Genomic DNA, 22603 nt, shown 5'->3' on the forward strand with positions numbered 1-22603 from the left:
GACTATTGACAGACAACTAAACAGAAATGAAAAATGATGATTAGCTCGATTCAATTTTCACTACGGCAGTGGCAGAAGTTCAGTATGGTGAATTTTGAATACGTACTTTTCCATCTGCTTTTCATCCTTTATACAAGAGAAATGTAGTATAATATGACGCAGCCATAAAGAGCACTCAATCATTAATACAGAAGATAGTTACGGAGCCTGTACACCTGGTGTCTTTCTTGCCTAAAGTTGCAGTTCAGCTTCTTCAATCATCAAAAGGTGAATAACGTGATCATTTAAACTTCAGAGCCAGAGGGCTCTGTGGACAACGATGAGTCTGTGCCATAATTCCAAAGGCTCTTCAACTCACCTCTTATACATCCCAATATGACTGTGACACCTGTTGATTAATTGGGCATGAGATAGATAGATTTAACTTAACGACGAGAACCATTACGCATCTAATTTCAGCAAAAAACTAGTTACCTAGTGTGCATGGAACAAGGTAGAGAAGTGCAGGTTGTCCATTTCCATTCATCAGATATAGTCCCATATATGTCAAAACGAGGCCTAAAACAGAAAAAAGATTCTGTCACGACATAGAAGAATGAACTATAGCATTGAATCCAGATCACGAGTTTAAATAACTCACAAATCAACATGGAACACCTGTGATGCCTTAAACTACTAGTAGCATCAGAGGATTGGACTTTAAAACATCATGAATTTTATTGAAATGATAATTTAAGCCTTTAAAAATAAAACATCAGCAATTATGCTTAAGAACGTACAGTATCTTATGCATTAGCATTTCAACAATATATTCAAACCATAAAGTTTTGTTCGAGACAAAAGAAATCAAGTTTTGTTTCACAGGATTCTTTTTGGTGACTCAGGAAGGGATTTAGCAGAAATTGTAAATGCCAATGAATCAAACAGAAGGGTGAAATGAGGTTGTGATATGATATGACTAAATTTGGATCTTAAACATTCTTAACTTCTTTTAGATTCCTTGTGATTGAGGAAGCATATGCCAGTAATTTCAGTTCTGCTTCAGTTTTCAAGCAGTGAGGATTAAACAATGCTTAAATAAAGCCTAGAAATACTTGGCCTTAAATGTACACAAGTAAACAAGTCTTTGATATAAACATGGAACAAAAAGAACTTACCAATGCCATAGCCAACTACCAACCAAAGAAAATATCCATTTGATGCTCCCCTCCTATTATCTTTGTCAAATCTATGACAACCAAAAAGAATAAATATGTTAAAACAAAGCATTTTGTCCAAAGTACATAAACAAAAAGTTGCCTAATGCAAATTTTAAAAAGAAAAGAATTCTCTAAGTGACATATGATCATTTGGAATATGCATGAAACACAATCCATCCAGAGGACAGAAGGTTTGCAAAGTCATGAAATTTGATTGGATTTTACTTCTGAGCAGGTGTGGTATTCTGTCCATGTTTGATACAAGTTAGTATTATTAATCCCACAAAGCAGAAGCAACACAATCAAACTGCCCATTTAACATCACCACATTATAAAAATAAAAAATAAAAAATCTTTGGTTAAAATAGAGGGATATTAAAATGGATTTGCTGATGTTTTGCAAGCCTAATAAGAAAGCTTGTTCTGTTCCCTTTCAGGAATGCAAATAAGGAAAGAAAAATTACAAAGCTATGAACTTCAAAATGACCTAATAAATATCCCTACAAATATCCATTATTCTTTGTCTTTTGTGGTAAGCCAAAATATCCATTCACATCTACATCTTCAATGTTGTAAATCTAGCATTTATATATGATGTTGACTCAATAAGGAATTCAGTACCTATGAGCAAAGGAAATAAGCAAACCAGGAAACAGAATATCTCCAAATCCAATCATGTCATAACCTCCCCAGGGATCAAAAAGACGAGGAAATCTCAAAAGCATAGGAATTGCTTCTCCACCAGCCTTGTCACCTCGAGCAACCTAAAAAGAAAGCCCATGTAAGAGTATGAAAAAACTATAAAAACCAGAATTCTCTCTTCCTTTTTAATAAAGCAGCATTATAGAAAACACAGAATCCATTTGAAAGAGAATATAAGTGTTAATTGAGTAGGTAACTTATTATTTACTATATGTATACGTGTTAATGTCCTCTATCTTCATGTTTCTACTTTCTCTTCTTCCTTTCTACTTAATTTTCCTTTTTATCAAGTAAAACAAAATAAGTACTTATATTACTCGACCTATAAAGATGCAAACAGAGCTGAGACAATAGAAGTTAAAGAATACTAGGAGAGTAAATACTTACGGCAATCATAACACTCTCGTGGAAAATCACTGGAGATATGAATACCCAAAAAATGTCATAGACAAAGGCACAACAAAGGAGTACAGTTGCAACCTATTATATCAGATGCATGAGAAATTATTAGAGCTGTTTTAATAGATACATAACAAAGTGAGTAAGAGAAAAATGATTATTTGATTGTAGACATAAAGAATCCATTTGGGTACCTTAATATTAGGTAATCGAGCCAACTGCAAGACTGTTATCATCAAACAGATGCCCTGTTAAGAACAAAGCCAAATTTCAAGTGAATAGCATGCAATGAAAGATCAGACAACTTAGCATCAGCTAATGGTGTCAAACATAATTGAGATAACAAACCAGCTTCAAGATCAATACTTCAGAAAGCCCACTATGGAACCGACCAAGATCCCAATTCCATATTTGGCTCATATATGCAGATTTACACTTGGACATTATTATTTAATGATTTGACAATATCTAATTTGAAGATTAGGAATAGGGTAAATTACAATGAAATATTAGTAAAAATATTTATAGTTCATGAACTACTAACCACTCAGGTAGTTAACAACACTCAAAGAATGGTCAATGAATAGTCACTAGTTAACATAATTAACCACTTGATAAATACACCGCACCTAAACTAGATGACTTGCTATACCAAGAATATCTGTTTTTTGTAATTTCTCAAACATACTTACACTTTGACGTGCCTGTGTGTGTGTGTGTGTGTAGATATTTGTGCACATCTATATATGTATATAAGTGAATTCAGTTAAATGTGTGTGAAAGTGAAATAGGAATCATCCAAATATAAATGTTGCAAAAACCTAGACTAAAAACCACAGCAACTTCTGTTGTAGTTCTTCATACAAAGTTCCTGACTTCCAATAGTCAGTATTCATGGACAAGTTTTGAGAAAGAAGAAAATTTCTTATTCGAAGCATCTTAAACAATATAAGCTTGAATTTAGAAACTGAAATAATAATAGAAAGACCCATCTTGCAGCAACTAGAATCTGAAACTTACAAGGATATCTTGGCCAATCCATGAATATGATTCCTGTCGAGTAGCAGCCCAGAAAATTGCAAATGCCACACAGAATAACAATACTGCCAGTGAGAAAATAGAGATCTCCCCAAATAGAGGTAAGCTCACTGTCTTCTGACCACAATTTTGGCATTTTCTGCTCATTTAAATTAAAATTAATAAGAGAAATTAATAAAACGTGTGGCATGCAGAAAGAACACCGAGCACATTCTCAGGCTAGAAAACAAAGAGGCACTGGATATACCTTAAAGTGAGGCTTACAATACAATTGTGCATACCCTGAAAATGAAAACAAATTTAAATTAACATACAGAGGAATTTTAAAGCTTTAGATTGCATATTTTCATGACAATGATAGTGCGGGTATTAGTGCTCCTAAATCCTTTCTTTCAAGAGACTTTCACTCTCTTCCTTTCTTTTCGGACCCTTACATAACTTGTGTATGAAATAAACAAGGCTAATGCAATATAATCTGATTGGCATATGCCAATTACTCGAATTGCTAATTCAAACTTACAGTTAATTTATACACCAAATTTAATTGTGCAAGATTCCGAACCAATACCCCCTTCATGCACACCATGAAATATGATTTTTTTTGTTAATTAGAAGGAGTACTAGAGTAGAAGTAAATTCCAAATCCAAGGAAATGAGCTACATTACCTCAATACCACCAATGCAGAAAAGTACAATCAGCACCCAGACAAACCAAGATGACATAAAGAAGAACAATAGCACAAGAAAGGTAGACGCTGCTATGACAAATATGACAGCACCCTTTGAATCAATGTTAACAATTTCCTTGTCCAAATCATCTTTTGCTGTTTCCGCATTAGAAGATTCCTAGCAAAAGAAAAGAAAATTATTAGTACAAATTAATACACTTGAATCTCTGCTAAAAAGTAAACTTGAAAAAAATTGTATCAGTAAACAAAATGGAAGGAAGAAGGCATTCTTCTATACCCCATTGTAAAATTCGTAATAGTTAGGTGATGTTTGTTTCAAGGTACTTAATTACATTCCCAAGAATATTATTATGACGAATGTTATTCTTGGGTAAATCAAAATAAACATGTTTGGTTACTTAGAGTTTTAACATTTATGGGAATGTTTTCAAAATTCAACTGGTAGAAGTTAAAAACAAAAGTGGGAATGGAAGTTAATGATTGGGATATATGATAAGTTGAAACTTCCAATATTCTCCATGGGAATGAATATACCCACCCCTCACCATGGAAACAAAAGCCAAGCAAAATATGATGACAAATTCCTGGGAATCAGCCATGCCTGGGAAAAAATTAAAACTTATAACAAACACAAGAATGTTATATTCAAAAGTACATTCCTGGGAATGATTTTGCAGAACTTGAAACAAACACACTCTTAATGAAATTATCAGTGGATAAAAACAAAGGAAATAAAAGCTACAACGAAATTTAGATAAGTACACATGCCAATGTCAAACTGTTATTATACATTTCCTATTTCAGCATTGTTCAAATATTAGGAGATGCTTTCTTCACAAAAACATGTCTTCACATCCAGAAACTCAGAAAAGTGCTTACTTAAGGCATCACAATAGCATGTTTAAGTACATATAATAAACTTCATGGCTGATATAGGGTTGCAAGGAAAAACCTTGGGACACAATTCATTATAGCGTTCATCAGACTTCTCTGGGGTAGTTAGATCTGACCATAGTGAAGCACATACAATTGTTCCAATAGACATCAACCACAAAAATGCAACTGAGAAGTCTACAAGTGGCCGAGGTGGAGCATATAACAAAATTTCCACTGCAATAGACAACTCAAAATTAACCATCTGTAAGTCAAGCGGAAAATAAACCTGACATCTAGGATAAATAAGCATTAATGGTGGCATTAAAACTAAAAATAACGCATGAACATGAAATGAGCAGATCCCTATTAAAATAACACACGGTGGCACATATTAACCAATATTTTTAAAACTGGAACAATCCATGAATCAGAAAAGAGATAGGTTCAAGGTTTCAAGGTCAAACTATTGGTTTAATTGGAGATTTGTAACATACTCATAAATTTTGAAAAATTATGAAATATAATAAGTCATGGGGAAAACAACTAAAAATAAACATCTAACATGATTAATTAATTTGATTCATGACATATACAATAAATCCACATGCCATTAAGTACACTGAATATATCTTACAATGAATAAATATATTTAAAATTTAATTATATCCTACATGAAATAAATATTTTAAATATAAATATGAATACAAAAATGTCATATAATGAAACAGATCATTTAAGCAGCACAATGTACAGTAACAACTGGTACGAAAAATATCATGGTTCAATTCTTCAGTTTGGACATTTTCAGAAGACACGTTCATTTTCCAAAGCAACATAATACATTAAATTATTGCACAGCAATTATTAAGAACCATTGGCTTAGCAGTTAGCAGTGGCATGCCTGATCTGTGGCTGGAAAAACTTAGGTTCAAGTTCAACTCTTGGTTAAGCCATTTGGATGCAATGTATGAACAAAATTGAGCTACTTAGGGTGTAAAAGCACTAAAACATTTATTTTAATTCTAAGCATTAGAGAGGTGAGGCTGCACGCTGCAAAAGTCACTTTGTTTTCTTAGGTGTTGCTCTGCTGTTTTTACCCATACTAGCTTCCATGTGATTCATTTTTTTTTCATTGGAGCCTTTGATGAATGATGGCCTTCTTATTACAGGACCAAACCCTCTGGTGGGGACTGGGGAATAAAAGAGAGGAGAATAAAGCATCCTTGTAGACATCTTAGTGTGGTACTAGTTAGCAACAAGAAGCAATCAAAGCATATCCCATTTGGCCCAAGCAACAAAAGAAAATGAAAAATTATTTGCAGAAAAATATGATGTAAGAATTGAAGTCCTGAGGCTGACCTTTGCTTCCAGATGTCAAAGACTTGTTGAGACTTTGTCCGGCTGACTTTGTTATCATGACTACTGGAATTGAAATATTAGCTTCAGTGCTATTGGAGCAAACCATCTCAAAGAGATCTGACAAAAGCAAAAAAGAAAGGAGAGTGAGTAATAAATAAGTTGCAGCTTGTGGAGTTGCCTTAATAGTCATGAGTCATGATTGACCTTGTGCGTCGTTGATGACCAACATGGCAGTAGCACCTACAGACTGTGCAAAATCAGCTTTAACTGTGAAGTCACAACCCCCACGCACACAGAGAGCAACTGAGCCAGATAACCTTGAAGTTGAATTGGAACAGCAGTCTAAGGGATCAGCGAATATTGCTGGAGTTTTCACACTGTTGTCAGGTTTCTCCGGCAACACAGACCCAAATCTAGCACTGACGCCATTATAAATATGCCCTTCCTCACCATCCACCCAGTTCTCCACCTTCACCTGCACCCAAAGCCAAATTAAATTGCAAAAGAAAAGAATAAATCGCAGATCGGTCCAATGGAAATACATACCAGTTGGAAGGGGTTATTGCAGGATTCCGACTTGGGAGCCCTGTCGTCGTCGCGTTTGGCATCGTCGGCGCCCGCGCCAATCACAAACAACAACACCAACAACACACCGAGACCACGAAACGCCATCGTTTGCCACCAGATCAAGATCAAGACTCTTTGCTGCTGCTTTTATAATTTATTCTTTTCTTCTGTCTCTGTCTCGCATGGAATCGAATAGAACAGAGGAATTCAATTCAATAATGCAAATTTTGTTACTCGCTCCGCCTCTTCGCTGCCTCCACTCTCAACTCCAATTACACCAACTGTTGCTTTATCTCCTACTAATATTTTTTACTCCTTCCTTTTCTCGTTTATTGTGTCAAGAATTAATATATTATAATAATTTTAATTATAATTTCTGAATTTTATTTTCGATGAATGATATACTTCATATAGAAAATTAAAAACAAACTAAATAGCACAACTAAACATAAAAATAATTGATTGGTCATACAAAATTCACAATAATTTTAGTTTTGAAAAAATATTCTCCCTCCTCTTTTTTCATAAATTACTTCCTTATTGACAATGGCAGTTTTCAAGTGTATATTTCATGAAAGATTTGTTAAATTAATTAAAAAAATAATTAGTAACAAACAAAAGAAATAAAATATAAAAAGATGTCTAAGAATGATTAGAATAAAAAAAATTAAAAATAAATACAGCAAAAAGATTAGGGGAGTAAAAAATTTATTATGTACCCCAATTTTTATCATTGAGGCAAGGTCTTTAATCAAAATTGTAGAAAAAAGGAAGGATGTAACAACACTAAAATAATAGTAAGAAAAAGAGCATAAATATGACTCGCAAGAGAAGAAAATCAAAAACAACTATAATTGAGTGAAAGTTGTGAGGAGTAGTGTAATATAGATAGTGTGTAGTTTTTTGTTTTTGAAATGATGGAAGACTTAACTTCCGTGATGTAGAAGTTATATAAAGGGATAAAATTTATTAAATAAAAGTGGAGATCACATAAGAATTATTTTTTCTATTTGTACATTATTGTTATTATTTTTGTTTTAAACATTCAAAGGTAAAATAAACAAATAAAAATGAAGATCAATAAACAATTACAATATGTATTGTCTTTATATATATATATATATATATATATATATATATATATATATAAATAACAGTTTGCGCCCTTTTTATAATATATTTATTTTTGTTTTTAAAAAATTTAAATATTTATTTTATTAGTATTAAAATTTTGTTGAAATAAAATTATTTAAATGGACTAAAAGTGGACAGTTAATTTAATTAATTTGAATAATAATTGAATTGGAAAAAAGTGGGGCAAAATGGGGAAAGAATGCAGCTGAGTAGCGCGATGCCAGGTTGTGTTGTGTGGTATCATCACAGCGAAGCACGCCTCCACTACTAAACTTTCCTCACTTTCTCTCTCTCTCTCTGTGAGTTGTGGAAATTGATTAGAATTGAAAATAATGTCTGGTTCGGAGGACGAGGGAGGAGAAGAGTACCTCTTCAAGATCGTCATAATCGGAGACTCCGCGGTGGGGAAATCGAACCTGCTGTCCCGCTACGCCCGGAACGAGTTCAACATGCACTCCAAGGCCACCATAGGCGTCGAGTTCCAGACTCAGTGCTTGGAAATCGACTCCAAGGAAGTCAAGGCTCAGATTTGGGACACCGCCGGCCAAGAGCGATTCCGCGCCGTCACCTCCGCCTACTACCGCGGCGCTGTCGGCGCCCTCATTGTCTACGACATCTCCCGCCGCACCACCTTCGATAGCGTCGGTCGCTGGCTCGACGAGCTTAAAAGTACTAGATCTGATCTCTCATCATTTTCACTTTCTTAACACTTACCGGCTACCGGTATCCTGCCCCGATCCGATTCTCATCTATTCGCTATCGCTTTCACCACTCTTGACATGTTCATTTCTTGTATTTGTAGCTAGTTTTATTCTTCTGGTACCTTCACAGCACAGGTTAACCTAGGAGCAGAGCAATTTGTCTTATACTAGCTTCGTGTGTATTAATTAATTAATTAGAGGAGGATAGATATGGTATCTTGTTAAGTAAAAGTAAAACTACGTTATTTGGTTGTTTGATTTTATCTAATGATATGATGCAGCTCACTGCGATACAACGGTGGCAATGATGCTAGTGGGGAACAAATGTGACTTGGAGAATATAAGGGCGGTGAGCATTGACGAGGGGAAAAGCCTTGCGGAAGCGGAAGGTTTGTTTTTCATGGAAACGTCAGCGTTGGACTCGACAAACGTGAAGATGGCATTTGAGATGGTAATTCGAGAGATATACAACAACGTGAGCAGGAAGGTTCTCAACTCCGAAACATACAAGGCAGAGTTATCTGTCAACAGGGTCAGCCTCGTCAACAATGGTGCTGCTACATCTAAGCAAAATCAAACCTACTTTTCTTGTTGTTCCCGATGACCTATAACTACCATACGATACAAGTTGCTTTGTCACTTCTATTCCCTTTTTGTTGCTTTGCTTTATTAATTAAATGGTTCCTTCAAAACTTGTTGATCAGTTACAACTATATAGTAAATCAAAATGTTGTCTTCAATTTTATTTTAAGAAAACGGGTATAGTTTTATAATGGGGGTACAAAGAGCTTGTAATTGCATTGCAGCAATTGAAATCGGACATCCATTTATGTCTCTGTGATTGTTAGTTTCCTTGACTCGTCGTCTTCTTCTCTACTCTCCACAATTCTCGCTCTCCCGGGAATAATTATTTCATTTGTTGTTTTCTTGTGCATTTCTCCCTGTTAGCTGAGTATTTTTTCTGTATGATTTACTACTGCGCTCTCTTTCTTGAGAAATTTGACTTATATTAGAATACAAGACCTTGGCTTTTCAATTGATTTGCCTGATGAATGTCATCAATATGTAATTTTAGTGTTTTTTAGCCTTTCTATGGAGATATGCTTTGCCTTCTAACTCGATTAATCTCACTGCCCGGGCTCTTTAGCAGTGTGCATGTATTGGGGGGGATTGTTTTTAGTCAAGTAGTCAACCAGAAGTTGCCTTCGGTTCATGGGTTTCTTTTGAATTGACGTATATTTGTATAAATGTAAGGCAATGACTTGTGATTTCATAAATGAGACCCATAAAAGGGGTCCATGTGTGTAAACTGTGAACTATTCGATCAAGATTTTAGCTGCCAGCTTTTTTATTTTATTGGTTATACTTTTATAAATTAACTTTTCTTTAATTGGTTGTACTTTTATAAATTAACTGTTCATAACTTTCTAATTACGTGATAAAAAACTTGGACAAACACATTAATAATTTTGTTTTAAGAGTGGACTATTTAATCATCGATCTTTTGAATTTTATTATTATTTAAATGAATATCTAGTTTTAAGAGTCAATTGCTTAGCTAATCCAACCGGTGTTGATGACTTAGATTTTGCAATTGGTCAAATTTTATTGTTAAAGTTTAAAATGTTATATTGTTTTCTATTGTCCCAAAAAATTAGAAGGCCTAGAAACCTAAACTAATGACTATCAATTCATTTCAATTTTTTTATGAATATTTAATAGGTGAATGTCCATACTTATTATATGTGACTATTTATATTTTGTCTTAATATTATTAAACTATTTGTAACTGTTCCCTTACAGTTTTTAGTTTGTACCTATTAATAAGTTATCTCATCACTAAAAATTGATTATGAAACTTTCCATTATCTCCGTTCTTTTTCTCTCTCTATTATCTGCCTTCTTTACCTCTAAACTTTTTTTTTATATAGAATTTTATGTTATTCTCATAACATTGTTCACTTTTTAATCAATGCTTATTATTGTACATTTTTTTTACTTTGTTTTAGAAGAAATAGATTCATGAATTTTTAAACTACTCTGCAATCATGTATTTTTTAAATGCTATGCGGGCAAGGTAGCTGGTGCTCCGAACTAAATTTTTTTACTTTGTGTATACCACATTTTTATTAAGTGAGACAATTTTAGTTGAGCATCAAAAATCCTAATTATAGGAAGAGAAAGGTTAAACATTTTGTAGTATTGAGTATGAGATTTAATAAGAGATTTTACTCGCCAATACTTTTGGGACACTCGTTAAAGAATTCAATATAATTAATCATCACCAAAGTAATTGAAAAAAATATGATTAAACTAAAGAATTCAACTAAAGATGGTTAGTAAAAAAATTTAACAAAAATTAATCATCATCAAAGTAGTAAAAAAAAAAAAAACTCTGCATTAATGTTATAATAACTCAAAATATTTATTTGTTACTAGATGATGAAAATACCTTTAAACATACTTGATGAATGAACCTATAAGCAAACCATTGGGTGAATTCATATATTATGTATTATATGAATGAATTCATAACAAGTGAATAGATCTTGGAATGTGGTAAGCAAGATATGTCTTGATGACTTGAGATTAATTCTCCACTTATTGATCATGTCTATTACTTCCTCTGAATTAAAATATAAGTAAAAATAATAATAATTTATGCCTATTAAGAAAATTATTTAACATTATTTAGTTGTGATAGTCTCACCAAGAAAATCAATTTATTTCATAAAGTATCCTTTACCTTTAATTGCACATCATAAAAAAGAAAATGTTGTTAAAAATAAAACTAATTAAATAAATGATATTTTAGAGGTAATATCATTAAATAGGAAATGATTAATTAAAATTTGATTATTTTTATTCTCACACATAAAAAATTGCTTATATTTCACTACAAAAGAAGTATGACCTATTTTTATGTTTTGTAAATAAATTATAGTTTTAATTTTTATATAAAATTAATATGATGTGATATGATTAATAGATAAATATGTTATTATATTGATATGTATGGATGGAAAAACATTTGTGAATACGAGATAATGTGATTTTTTTATAAGTATATAAAATATGATTTTACTTAAGTTTTAGGAGAGATTTTGTTCGATTTCCAAAAACGTGCTTGTTATCACATTGGTGTATGTGCTCTTAATTAAATGACTTATTTAGACTTTAATTTAACATTGAAACTTGGGAATCAGTCACATAATTTTGAGTTCGGACATGAAAAAATAATATTTAATAAATAAATAATATATAATTAAAAAATCATATAAGAAACTTAAGCAAGATATGAAATTTGTTTAGCAGTAATGTATTTGTAACTAATAAGAAGAATATGGAAGTGATAGTATTAAAATTATATATATACATATATATATATATATATATATATATATATATATAAAAGTAATTTCAACAAAGTTATATGTTTGATGAAAAAGAAAATATATAACATTTTTAATAATGAAGACTTTAGAGTTTTATATAAAAGCAAATAAAAAAAATTATACTCTTTAAGATTTAATGAAATTATACTTAAATATTTTTTATTTACACATTTTCCTCTCGATTTATATAATAATATAATATATTATTTCCGTTAACATATATATAATTTTTTATGTAAATTTAAAAAATCAGTATAATGTTGAGAAAGAGAAAACATCAAATGCAGTTTGGTTAAACCTAGGAAAATGTGAATATAATTTACGTCAAATGATTTTTTATTCATAAGCAGTTTATCATTTATAAAATATGTTTAATAGCACAATTTTGTATTTTTTCGTCAACTCAAAACCTTTATTCGTTCGTTGGTTACCAGTCACAATTTTTTTTTAAATGCCATTTTTATGCGCCATACATGAAAAGTTCCCACTCAACATCATCCTCAACGATGTGGCTTGGACACCATGCCACATTTGGGATCAACTCAAGATCAGTTTAATAAGAAAATCCTAAAATTCTGAGATAGTGGAGGACCTTAACACATAACACAATCGTGAGCCCAACAAGCAATACCACCCACCAATCCCTATCATAGTTTCCAATCTACAACCATTACCTAAACCTCTTTCTTGCCAACAAAATCTCCAAGGAAAGCTTTAAAAAGTCAAAGTTTATTAATGATACTCCTGAAAACTTAAAATAGATTTCTTTTTTTGGCTGTGTTAATATTTAATTTTTATTTAAAAAGGAAAACACAACAATATATAACAATCCATTGTTTTGTTGGAGATGAACCTAAAAGGTTAGATATTTATAATGTGAACAGTTTTATATTACTCTTTATGATCTCAACTACCCCAAACATGGATAGATCTGAAGAAAGAAAGAAATCTAAAGAAAATGAGCAAAAGGGAGAAAGAGTGAGAGAAAAATCAAGATAAGCTGACCCATCATCATGACATGACTTGAGCCACAACCAAAACCAATAGTTGTCCCAGCAGCAATTTTAATCTTAATCTTCTAGAAGCTTTCATTACATGGAAATGAAAAAAGAGAGAATAAGCAATAGTAGTATTTGTTTTCTTTTCAGCTCCTACTACTTTGATAGCTACGCCTGTGACACTGAAAAGGATTGAGAAAACAGGCTTCTTATTTTTATTTATTTATATCTATAAGATATGAGATAGAGAGAGTTGTGATTACTATTACTATTGAGACATCCAATACTTGCTCATCTCAAAGCCATTCCTGCCATAGTGATAGTCTTCAATTGTGTTCTCAATCTCAGACTGCGTGTTCATCACAAAAGGGCCATGCTGAACAACTGGCTCATTAAGTGGTTGGCCTCCAATCAGAACAAATCTCAAAGGCTTTGAAGAGTTATTCCATACGCTGAGGCCATCACCTTGAGTCAAAACAAGGACATGGTGTGGCACAGTTGGGGATGATGTTGGAGACCCGAAAACTCCTTCACCTTCAATTATATAAACAAAGGCATTCCACGACTCTGGAATGCTCTGATTCCACTGAGTTTTGGGCATCATGGAGAAAACAAGGTACATGGTTGGTGTTCGTGTGTACACAGGCGAATGCACTCCCATTGCTTCCCCTGCTATCACTCTCACTTCAACCCCATCTTTTTCTGCTGTTGCTATGTTCTCACTTGGAAGTTCTTGGTAATTAGGCTCGATCCTGACTCAAAATCAAACACAGTTAATAATAACTTGTCAATTTATTTAACTAGCTAGTTATTGGGATATGTTACATTTTGTCCCTGGATGATAAATTGATCCACAGTTGCAATCCCTTGTTGTTGTTTGCTTCTGCTGGCATTTCAGAGTGAATTATTCCCCTTCCTGCGGTCATCCACTGCACGAGCAAAAATAATATATTCTAACAACCTAATTAATCTTCTCTTTTCAGTAACATTAACTAATAGTGTTACTCATACCTGAACATCACCAGCTCTTATTGTACCCTTGTGCCCAGCAAAATCTTGGTGAGTGATGCCTCCCTGGAATCCGAAAATAAAGCAAAGTATACATAATATGGACTTTGGTCAACCATAATTTAATTTGAAGTTAAATGTAACTATATGTACCTCTAGCATGTAGGTGACGGTTTCAAAACCTGCAAATAAAAATATAAGGAAACAGAATAATATAATAGAGAGCAAAAGGAGGCAAATATGGAATTAAAAACCAAACCTCGGTGTGGATGATCGGGAAATCCTGCTGGGGGAGATACTGCAAAGTCAAAGACATGAGTAAGGTGGTGTAACAACAGAAACAGGACAAAGGGAGGTCAACCAAAGTAGGCTTCAACCAATAAGGTTTCACACAAACACAAAAGCAATTGTCTGTACCTGAGAAGTGATCCAACATTAGGAAGGGATCCAAGTTCTTCAACTCGCTCCTGATAAAAAAAATCAATCAATCATGAATACGAGTTAGCGCTTTAATTAAATGAAATGCATAATAATAATAATAATACAAATCCAAGATTAAGAATACCTTCCAATGCCTCTTCTGACAACAGCTCCATCCCCTTCATGTTGAGATTTGGCCAAAACCTTCTTGAGAACCAATCTGGGTGTGGTAAAAGGAGAGGAATTATCAGATTGAGACATGGTATTGGTACAAGTATTTCTCAGAGAAAAAAGAGATCGTGAGGTAGAGATTCTCCAATTGAGCAGTGAAAGGTGGTGACTTATAGCTCTCATAAACAAGGTATTAGGTAGGTGTGTTGTGTATGTGAACATTGGATATTTATATATATATATATATATATATATATATATATATATAGGTATCATTGAGGAATTTGGAGAGTGGAAAGAGAAGATGAAGGCTTAGTTGGGTCTGACATTTGGGGTGGGATCCACTTTGAACAATCATAATGATGACATCAATCTATTGTCATCGTGATGACTGCCTCCTTTCCTTCTTCAATCTCCCTATCATAATGCTCACATATCACATTGTTAATTCCCTTCACTCTTGTAATTTCTCATCCTCTCCTTCTAGCATGAGCTTTTTGGAAGGAATGATGATTTTTTTTCTAGGTAATAAAAAATTTAGGGGAGGAAATACCGAAATAGAGCCCCGATCCAAGTCAGAAAAAGCCTACGAATTCAAAAAATCCTTTAGACAGGAAATGATAATATTTAGACAATCATCATTTACAAAAATCTTATTAATATTCTTTATTTTTCTTTATCTATCTTTTTCTTGTCTTATTATATCACGAATGTTATCAATTATTTATCTCTCCACGAATCATTTCTCTTTAGGAAGACACCATATAAACATTAAATCTTTGGAGTTGAAATAGGATTTTTCATAAAAAGTTTAGGTTAGGAAAAAAGTTTAATTGCACTTCTTATCTTTCAAAATTAATTTGCCCCTGAAATTTTTATTTTCACATTTTAACTTTAAACTTACATAGTTTTGTAAATTTTGTCCCAACATTGGTTTTAGTGGACTTTGGTGCCTTCAGAAAATGGTAAAAATGTTAAAATTAGGGTTTGAATTCTCAATCCATTCATTTTCCACAACCATCAAAGCCACTTCATCATTTGGTTTGTTTAGTTTATATGAAATATATATATATATATATATATATATATATATATATATATATGCTATTATTGCATTTGTTAATTGCACTTTTGATTTTTTAAGTGTATGTTTATATTTATTGTATAAAAAAATATTAAGAGTTAATTTGTTTCTAATTTTTTAACTTTTGTGTCAAATTTAGTTTTGGTTCTTGTACTTTTAAATTGATGAATTTACTCCCTCCTTGATGAAGGATGATTTAGGGGGTGTTTAGTTGGATTGTTTTCTGTTTTCATTTTCACTAGAAATAAAAAATGGTGATGGAAATGTGTTTGGTTGGATTTTTATTTTCATTTTCAGTGAAAATATTTTCCCAAATGAATCAAAAACTGAAAACAATAAAATTTATTTGCAGTGTTTTCAGTTGAGACTAAGAACCTCATCTTGGATAAAATGAAAATGCAATGACAAGGAATGTAATTTTAAGCAAATCTAAAAATAGTATTTTTATTTCTTGAAAGCAGAAAACAATAAGTTAAATCAAACATGTTTTCAGAATTCTAATCTTTTGAAAATGAAAACAAGAATGAAATCAGAAAATGAAAATACAAATCAAACACATATTTAGTTATCCACGTATTTAATTGAAATTACAGAATATGGAAAATTTTAAAATAAGGGGCATAAAGCGAAATTAAATATTTTCTAAACAACATATTCTTCCACATCAATGCCAATTCTAGTTATGACAAATTTATAAAATTATGTGAATTTAGGGTGAAATTTTGCTAGAAAAAATTTTAAGGACATAACTCACAAAATTGTGAAAATTAAGGGGAAATTGTAATTAAGAATTTTTTTATTTTAGGAGCTAATTTAACCGACAATTATATTTTTTGCAATTTTAGAAATTATTTTCCATTTTATTTATTTTAGACACCAATTTAATACTAGTTCGTTACAATTTAAAAAACTAAATTGAATAATAATAAATAATTTCGGGAATTGTTTTACTACTTTATTAACTAAATTGATTATTCATTCCACATTTCTCTAACTAAATGAAATTAGTTAGTCAAAAGAAGGATACCATTATAATTGTGGAGTGAATTGTGGAGTGAAAGGACTGTCAATCGAAAACTTATCAATTTCCTTTCATTCATTGCTATAACCTTTTCATAAATTTGCAACCAAAAGATTATTATTATTTTTCTTAAAAAAAAAATAACCATGTGGTGTTTCGAATTTAGAATTAAAAAGAAAAAAAAAACTTCTACAAGGAAAACGTAATATATTACTATTTGAAATCTGTTATTTGGAAGTAAGTAATGACGTTGTCCCAGTCGAAATATTCTGCTAAAAACATTATTTTTTGAAGTGTGCTATTGTTGACGATCTGATCTGATTGTTGGTAAACTGCGTACCATGACTCACTTTGTACAAAATGGCGTCGACACAAGCTGACAACATGCCCGTTGGAAATTCTCCTTCAATATAAGTTATTTTTCTTGTGGAAATTACCACAGTAAAAGACACAACTATTTGGGAACTGTATAAGACTTTATTGATTATTATCTTAATTAAATTTTATATTCTAAAAATATATATATATATATATATATATATATATATATATATATATATATATATCAATCAGTCGTCTTCGAGGAATTTCACTTGGAGGATATCTTTTAAATGACTTAATTACACTCTTAATCTCTTAATTTGCTATATTGAAAGTGTTATTTTAGTCTTTGAATAATATTTTGAGCAAATTTAATCAATTAATTTTATAATTATTGCATTTGAGTTCCTTCATCACTTTCTTTCAACTTAAAACCCTCAAATTTTAATTTTCTACTCAAAATATTCACAAATTATACCAATTAAATCATTTTAAATAATCTATTTCTTAAGATCCATCAATTAAAATACTAAATTTAGCCTAGAATAAAATATTCTAAAATTTCATCTTTTGGTAACCTTAACCTCACATCCTATTAAATGTTTCAAATTTCCTCAAACTTCTACTATTTTTTTTTACCTTTGTACTTTTGAAATTATTTAATATATCAAGTTTTTTTTTATAAATCTACAATAAATTTTTAACCACCCTAATTGGAATTTTTTATTCTCTGAGAGGATTTCAAATATTTTTACAAACTTTTATATATTAGTCTAACTATAAGATTAATTCTCAGTCTAAAACTTAATTATATTTAAAGTTTATCATTTTTTCAAAGATATATTTTATGATAATCAAATTTAAGTTCTTTCTTTTAAACTCAGCGTATGTTGTTAATTGAATTATATATATCAAATAAATCTACATAATAGAAAATAAAACTTCATCAGTTTTAAGTATAAGAAATTCTACAAAAGAACCAAATTTATATAAATTTTATAGATAGAGAAATTTAAAAACTTGGTCATCAAAATTACCTTGTCTAAACTAGAAAACAAAGGTATAATTAAGTCCCCCAAAAAAGGTGTAATCAAACTTATGCAAACAAAGAAGGATAATAGTTACTATTAGGCTACTTACCTCTGGACTCGATGGTGGATTTTTCGTAAGGATATTCAATGGGAAAAAAAAGATTTTAGGGCAAGTAAGCCCATGCGAGTTGGGCGTTGGGTCTTGCCAACTAAAATCCACAACCGATTGTGGAATGTTGGGCACTGCTATGCGCACCTAGAAAAATTGCTGGTACACCCATCAATTTTGCAATTTTCCCATTTGTTCCTTTCATAAAAGGGTGCGGATCAACTGATCCGTAAGCCTCATACTAATCCATATAGGTTTAATCCGAAATTTTTTTGTAAAAAATATGTACTCCAGATTCTTGCTTGGACCATTAATTTTAAATTAATTCGTAACACATATTTTTGAAAAATAATTAAAAAAAAACTTTTGGATTGAACTTATACAGATCAGTTGATCCGTTAGCCTCATACAAATTAAATAATCTGTGGGCCTCATATGAATCAACTAATCCATGGACCTCATACAAATTAACTAATTCGTATGAGACTTACGGATTAGTTAAGACAAAATGGGAAAATTGTGAAATTGCTGGGTATACCAGCAATTTTTTTGGGTGCGCGTAGCAGTGTCCTAGAATGTTGCCTCCAGCACATCCAAAAATTACTTCCAGTACCTCATTACATCTTTAATATGACTTACAAGTAATTATTATAAAAGGCTTAAATTACGTTTTAATGTTTTTATATTTTGATTCTTTAAGTTTCAAAAGTCTCGTTTTTATTCTTTATGTTTTGGAATTATTTTGTTTTGGTCCTTTTAAATAAAAACATTAAATATATTCATAAAAAAGTGTGACGTGTGTATTAAAACTAATTGAGATGATGATGTAATATTTTAATTGAAACAACATCATTTTAAATGTTTTTGTGTTGGTCCTTTATGATTTTCAAATGGTTTCATTTTGGTTCATCATGTGTATAGAATGATAGATTTTGATCTATCAAGTAGTGAATACAATCGAGGGCATTCTATCAAAATTATTTTCAATTAGATGTGTTGGTTGTTATGATATATCTATTGTTGTTTAGTTTTTTTAGCACTACTAATTAGCCTACTTATGTGTAGGTGTGCAACTGAAAATCATTTTAAAATTAGACACATATTAGTCATATGCACACATGCATGTAAGTAAGTCAATTAATGATGCTAAAAACAACAAATACATTACAACATTAACAAAGGATCAAACTTAGTTAGTCAACGACTGTTGTATTGCAGCAAATACAATTTTTAATCTCTTTTTTATCCTAACTAAGACACTATATTTTCAAACAGAATATGTGACTTTCACAACCTTCCACAACATTTGCTTCAACTTTAAATTAGGAAAGTATTTCTTGAAATTATTGTACAAGCGTCTAAACCTTTGTGACAGTTTTAGTTGCATAAAAAATAATATTTTGCATCATCTTTATTAAATATATAGATTACATATATTATTTTTCAATATTTTTAGTAATACCTTAAAAAACATGCTACTTCCTAAAATGTTTTAATTAAGTGGGAATTTAAATTTATAATACAGGAGATAATTAAAACAAAAAATTGACCCCTATCTGGGCTAGGCCCAGGGTGCTTTTTATTTTTGTGACTTTATTACGGCTCGTCACAGCCACGAAAACATGGAAATTAACTAATAATGAACCCTAGTGAATATGTTTTGTTTGGTGACGATGCATTGCTGAAATTGAAAACCTATACACATTACTTTCACTTGATGTGCATTGATAATATATGTCTGTTGAGAGCATGTTTTTGATAAAGGTTAAGCGTAAGTAAATTTTGAATGTTATTTATATTGTGACGCACAATCAAACTTCATACGTACGTTGTATCCTTTGGATACTTGAAAATGAGTGAAAATATTTGACATGGTAATCAAATAGAGGATAATTGACATTTGTGTCTACATTTGGATTACTTATTTAACCCTGTTTGAAAGTTACTCTTGGAGATCTTGACATATGCCATTTAATTTCAGTTTTTATATTTTGATTTCCTCAGCGCCGAGTTTTCGTTATTTGTTTTAATTTTATGGATTAGTAGTGTTTATCCCTATTTGATAGGAGATGACTCTGGAGGAATATGACAAGCTATAGAAAAAGACTCTTCAGGTTCTCTAGATTAATTAAGATGGATATATATGAAAGAGTTTGAATTCATGCAGACTCTATCAAGAAAGAGATATTTTTGTTAATTAAGTTGGTGACAATATTGACCTCATTGTTCCTTTTTAATTTCTTGTTTTTGATATTAAATTTCTAGTACCATATCATATTATATATCACACTCGACATTTTTCTTCCCTTAAGGGACGGATGAGGATAAGCACATAGAGTCACTTGAGAAGGAATATAATTCCAATATGGTGTGTGACTTTTGTTACATTTGTGCAAATCTTAGACTCTAAATTTGTCACTTCCAAATAAAGCTAGGCTTCATTGTAGCGCCATATCAAACATGGATACTGTTTGTTTATGTTTCTTTACAGGAATTGGGAAATTACTGAGACAAAATCCAGTTTTCCCTCTAAGACTCATTCGACGTGATTTTCTCATAGGAAAAGATGTCACTTTTGATGAATGGGGTTTCTAACGGGAATATGTCATCGTGCTTTAGAACCTCCAACTTGACAATTCTCTTCTTTGTGCTTCCATGTTCAATTGTTCTGATTTTTGCTGGTATATATACAAGTGCTTCTGACTAATTTTGTTTCTTTGTATTGGATTTAATTTTCTCAGCCTTTCAGTGTAAACGAGGAGTGTCTAATCTAAGGCTCTAAGCAGAAGAATGAGTAAAAAATAACACATTAGATTCAAGAGGAGTTTATGGTGGCTTTGGGACTAATTAACTACAATTTTTTGTCCTAATGAAGAGCAAGGTAGATCAAGTCAAAATTGTGAAAAATCCTTGACAGCTGTACGTATTGGTTCATAGGATTCAATGTTAAAAATAGACTGTTCCATCATCATTTATGGAAACATGCATATTTAAGATAATTTTTTACTCCACAATTTAATACTATAATGAGTCACGAATCATACCCAAAACTTAAAAGTCGCTTTACACTTAAGGAAAAGATGTTTCTAATGTACTTTTTTACACTTTCAAATATTATTTCAGAATTTTTGTTAATTCAAAGATTAAATTGTTATTACATTATACTTTCATAATAGGTTTTAGAAACAATTTAATTTTTTAATTTAATAAATAAAAGCGTCGGGTTCAGTTTACACTATTCCCCCCACTTACTTTGTAGTATTGTGTTAAAAAACTATAGTATTAAATTTATTACGAAATTAATTTAAAAATATATTAAGTAACCGATTGGTGGAGGCAGTTTATTGCTTTTGGCCAGGGACTGTAGTGAGTAGTCACGGACTCACGGCAATAGCTGTAAACAGAAACATGAAACACCTGAAATAGGTATCAAAAGTCACACGCAATGTAACCTACATATCCACATGGCCCAACTTGAACCACAAATTAATTTGGCCAAGTTAACCCATACGGAATTGATTACTATTGAGAATTTCGTATGATTAGAAATAATTTGACTGCCATTTTTTCCAACCTACTAATGGAATGTAAATTTGACCGGAGATGTTTTTTTTTTTGCCCCTTTTGTACCTATGATAATAAATAATATAAAATTTGGGAGCCAATAATATATATTTGTTAGTTTTGAACTTATAATACTCCATACTTAGGACAGTAGTATTTTTATTTTGAATGAATTGAAATTACATAATAGAGGCAATAATTAGTAATGTTGGGTTGGGGGGGAGTGTGGGACCATATTCATTCATCCAATTTCCGTACCCACGTGGCACATGCTTACTTACGTTTGATCCCAACCCTACACTTGTGTTTTTCATATTTGCAAGCAACACATTATCACTAACAGCCCTGTCCTCTCTGTCAGCTTCATTATTCAGTTACTGTACAAAATTATACAATTAAGAACTTTTCCATCCTTTTTTCTTTTACATTACATTTACTGGGAGCTTATGAATTTTATTTAATCTGAAACACAAAGGTGTTGTGCTTTAAGAAAACAAAATGCAGACTTGAGAGTTGAGAAGACAAAAAAAAAGTAAACAAATATACTAGGTTCTCTAAACGCATGGGATTGATTTATTGGGTTTTGTTTGTAGAAAGAAAAAAAACAGAAAGGGCTTTAATTGGAAATTATTTATTATTTAGAATAGACAAAATTACATTTTTGGTCCATTAGTTTATCTCTAGTTTCGGATTTGTTCCTCTGATAATTTAATTCACAAATTTGATCCTCTATTTTTGTAAAATCGTGCTATGTTATCGTTAAGACCACAATTGGACATTGACTATTAAATGTCTATCACAGTCACATTGGATTATG

The 22603-nt window shown here is 31.4% G+C and overlaps 3 protein-coding genes across 3 annotated transcripts; 1 reads left to right on the top strand and 2 right to left on the bottom strand.

The window, feature by feature from the left end:
• Positions 1 to 23: 23 nt before the first annotated feature.
• On the bottom strand, positions 24 to 7151 carry LOC100801070 (signal peptide peptidase-like 3). Its single transcript, XM_003532272.4, has 13 exons — positions 6809 to 7151; positions 6467 to 6737; positions 6263 to 6379; positions 4980 to 5137; positions 4005 to 4184; positions 3586 to 3620; positions 3321 to 3477; positions 2495 to 2548; positions 2289 to 2381; positions 1821 to 1963; positions 1158 to 1228; positions 475 to 558; positions 24 to 388 (listed from the first exon to the last, which is right to left on the bottom strand). The coding sequence occupies exons 1-13, from the start codon at positions 6932 to 6934 to the stop codon at positions 285 to 287; spliced, it is 1593 nt and encodes a 530-aa protein (XP_003532320.1). The 5' UTR covers positions 6935 to 7151; the 3' UTR covers positions 24 to 284.
• A 957-nt stretch (positions 7152 to 8108) lies between these two features.
• On the top strand, positions 8109 to 9516 carry GMR2 (ras-related protein RABA5d-like). The gene is made up of 2 exons (NM_001358134.1): positions 8109 to 8632; positions 8946 to 9516. The coding sequence occupies exons 1-2, from the start codon at positions 8296 to 8298 to the stop codon at positions 9266 to 9268; spliced, it is 660 nt and encodes a 219-aa protein (NP_001345063.1). The 5' UTR covers positions 8109 to 8295; the 3' UTR covers positions 9269 to 9516.
• A 3533-nt stretch (positions 9517 to 13049) lies between these two features.
• Positions 13050 to 14887, bottom strand: LOC100802145 (pirin-like protein). Its single transcript, XM_003532274.5, has 7 exons — positions 14631 to 14887; positions 14483 to 14532; positions 14325 to 14363; positions 14219 to 14247; positions 14069 to 14131; positions 13883 to 13986; positions 13050 to 13809 (listed from the first exon to the last, which is right to left on the bottom strand). Exons 1-7 carry the CDS (start codon positions 14876 to 14878, stop codon positions 13326 to 13328), a joined length of 1017 nt encoding a protein of 338 aa, XP_003532322.2. The 5' UTR covers positions 14879 to 14887; the 3' UTR covers positions 13050 to 13325.
• Between the last annotated feature and the right edge of the window lie 7716 nt (positions 14888 to 22603).

The sequence above is a fragment of the Glycine max genome, chromosome 8 (genome assembly GCF_000004515.6).
Source record: "Glycine max cultivar Williams 82 chromosome 8, Glycine_max_v4.0, whole genome shotgun sequence".
NCBI classification, from domain to species: domain Eukaryota; kingdom Viridiplantae; phylum Streptophyta; class Magnoliopsida; order Fabales; family Fabaceae; genus Glycine; species Glycine max.